Genomic DNA, 3,021 nt, shown 5'->3' with positions numbered 1-3,021 from the left:
ATTTTCTTTTGTCCTATGTGTTGGCTGTAAAAAATTCAGAGATGAAAAATATACGATTAAAAAATTGATAGTATTAACAAGATTTTAAAAGTGCTTACTTTAACTTCTTTTCGGTCAGCGATCTTTTGCTTCTTTTTTATATCTAACTTTTTGGAAGTCTTTTTCTTTTTCTTCTCTTTCTTTACAGTTTGATTGTGCACGACCGCTTGAGTCTTTAAATTGTGTTTTGAACGCAACTTAGTTTCACCTGGTTTTCCGATCATTCCTGTATACGATTTTGTATTGGCCTCATCCGCTTCATTTTTTAATCGTTTCTTTGCTAAAACGTCTGCATTCGAGTTTTCCATTTTCCTCTTTACTTTATTTCCTACCCAAAGAGGATTATTCTCGCGACTTTTTTCAAGTCGCTTTTGCCTGGCATTCACCATGACTCGATTTTCTATCGAGAAAGATATGATTGGTCTCTAAATAATTAAAAGTGCACATAAGAATATAATTTTTCTTAACTTTATGATATCTACTATCGATATTGTTATACCCTTTTAGGAGTGAATATACTTGGGTTGTTGTTTATAGTTCTCAAAGCATGGAGCGCATCCTCGTGCGTCGTAAATGATACAAATCCATACTCCTTAGATTTTCCTACCCCTTTAATATCCACGTTCTTTAAATCTCTCATAACACGTGCCTTCACAAAATCGGAATGTTATTTCTAAGAAAGAAGTGAATAATGTGATAATTTATATCAACAAAAATACCTCTCTAATAACTGCGGTAGGTAGACAATGACGTTGAAAAATTTTTCTAAGTTTGACATCGTCCACTGTCGGTGGTAAATTGTGAACAACGAGTCGCGTCCTGGAGACGAACATATTTAGGTTCCGCAATATCTGTGATTTCCACTGCTCTATTTGCAATCGTTTTGCCATATCCGCTGACGAAACTCCGACGGCTGCTGGACCTCCGGCTAAGACAACTAAACGATCGAAAGTTCATACAGCTGTTAGCAATAATAATTTAGGAAGGAGTAAAGTAGTGAAGTTTTTTATTTTTACCTCCTTCTTTCACTAGATATAAATTCCTGTTGTCTTTTTGTTTATTACGCTGTTTTAAGTTTGCTTTATTCTCAACTTCGTTTCTGTCTAATGCTCTGTGCGCCTCGAGTATTTGATCATCCATTTCGAGTTCATTTCCTGCTGACAAACACTTCTCAGCATCCTCGACAGTCTACAATAGAAAGATTATAATTGCAGTTAAGCTTCGTTATAAAAAACTAATTATGGCCTTATGAAAATTTACCTTAAATTTAACAAATGCAGTGCCCTTTGAAAATTCAGTCAACGGATCAATGCATACGAGAGCATAATGTACGGGTCCAAATCGTTGTTCCATGTACTCCTTTAATTCGTCATTCTTCACGGAGAATGGTACGTTCTTTAAAAACACAGTTTTTCCTTCAGAAACATCGTGGGATTCGAATCGTGGGCGTTTCACGTCTTTTTCTTCTTTTTCATCCTCAGCTTCATCTTCAGATAAAACTTCATCTGAATTTTTCATGTCCATTTCAATAACTTCTGAATTTTTATCAGAGTCCACATCATTGTCTGTGATAACGTCATGTTTCTCTTCTTCACTACAATTCATCACGTTATATTTCAAAAACATATCTTATATTTACGTATGATAATAATAGAAAAATGTACTCACCCACCTGACTCTCCATTCGAATTAACTTGATGCACATTATCTGCATCTTCTGTATCTTCTTCTTTCTCCACTTTCACTTTAACTTCATCTTGATCTGTATTTTCTGAATTGTTTTGGGAAAATTTATTTTTGGGTAAGGCCCAATCGACTACTATGGGTCTGTCGAGAAGTGGTTGTATATTCGCATGATGTATGGCTTTAGCTGCGCTCTGCACTAGTTCGAACTGTACAAACGCACATCCGACATTTTTACCATCACTTCTTTTCAAAATTGTTACCTCCTCTATGGTTCCATATTGTGAGAAATGTTCTTTCAAGTTCTCTTCCGTCACCTAAAATTTCAATAATCTAAAGCTAACAAATAATAACATGAAAATGAAATCATATAATTAATATTATCTTACCTGGAATGATAAATTTCTTACAACAATTCTTGCCCTCTTCTTTCTGTTCTGTTCCTTCAATAATCTCCTTCTTTCTTTCTTTCTCTGTAACGTTGATTCCTCTTTTATTGGATCTTTCTCTGGCTTAATTGTTATTTGATGCTCTTCTAAATTTGTATTTGTATCTTCTTCATCTTCATCTTTTTCTGGAGCTTCCCTTGCATCACGTTCACTACTGTTTTCCAAGTCCTCAGATTCTTGCTTTAATTTCTCACAGTATTTAGATTTTGAAACAGCCCAACTACTATTTATCACTCTACCAAGAAATTCCTTTTTATTTGTGTTGACTATTGCCTTTGATGCATCTTCTAGCCTTTTAAATTGGACGAAACAACAACCAACTGGTGTATCATCTGCACGTTTTGGGAAATTTATTTCCAATATTTCCCCAAACGGTCGATATAACTTTTGCACATCTTCTTTGGTTGCCTGATGTTAAAAATGGACAAAAACAATATTATCAATAAAAGTATAATGTATAAAATCACATTTTAATAGAAATATACCAACTTTAAATGATATATTGCGAACAATAATTCGAGCTTTCTCCTTATCATTTTTATCTTGATTCTCAGTTGCTGTTGACTTTTTTGTTACTTTTCCTAATTTTTTCTTTCTTTTGTAGATCCACGAAAGTCGATTTCTGTCACTTCTATTACCTATTTAATTTTTAACAAGTGTCAGTTAAGTTCTGGTTTATGACATTTAACTTGAAACATGCTTATGTCCTGCACACCTGTATTCCGCATGATGAATCGATTTGATCAGTCTGATCAGTTTACTAACCAAATATTCGTAAATTTTATAAATATTCACAAGTAGATTGGCACGTATTTTTATCTAAATACATATATATATATTTCTGAAAATG

General features: G+C 33.7%; 1 protein-coding gene across 1 annotated transcript; it reads right to left on the bottom strand.

Moving 5' to 3' along the window:
* Window positions 1-39: 39 nt before the first annotated feature.
* LOC108632744 (RNA-binding protein 28) lies at window positions 40-3,012 on the bottom strand. The gene is made up of 9 exons (XM_018037499.2): window positions 2,887-3,012; window positions 2,661-2,809; window positions 2,112-2,579; window positions 1,708-2,039; window positions 1,300-1,633; window positions 1,056-1,227; window positions 759-976; window positions 539-688; window positions 40-464 (listed from the first exon to the last, which is right to left on the bottom strand). The coding sequence occupies exons 1-9, from the start codon at window positions 2,897-2,899 to the stop codon at window positions 57-59; spliced, it is 2,244 nt and encodes a 747-aa protein (XP_017892988.1). The 5' UTR covers window positions 2,900-3,012; the 3' UTR covers window positions 40-56.
* Window positions 3,013-3,021: the final 9 nt, after the last annotated feature.

The sequence above is a fragment of the Ceratina calcarata genome, unplaced genomic scaffold, assembly GCF_001652005.2.
Source record: "Ceratina calcarata isolate Rehan_Ccalc_2016 unplaced genomic scaffold, ASM165200v1 scaffold171, whole genome shotgun sequence".
Lineage (NCBI taxonomy): Eukaryota > Metazoa > Arthropoda > Insecta > Hymenoptera > Apidae > Ceratina > Ceratina calcarata.
The sequence above is the reverse complement of the archived record's forward strand: the minus strand, read 5'-3'. Positions and strand labels throughout refer to the sequence as shown.

What these genes read in the sequence shown, in the direction of transcription:
- LOC108632744 (XM_018037499.2), bottom strand. An exon ending in CTGCATTTGTTAAATTTAAG is followed by an intron (nt 1,228 to 1,299) that starts GTAAATTTTCAT and finishes TTTCTATTGTAG; the next exon opens with ACTGTCGAGGATGCTGAGAA. An exon ending in CTACCGCAGTTATTAGAGAG is followed by an intron (nt 689 to 758) that starts GTATTTTTGTTG and finishes GATTTTGTGAAG; the next exon opens with GCACGTGTTATGAGAGATTT.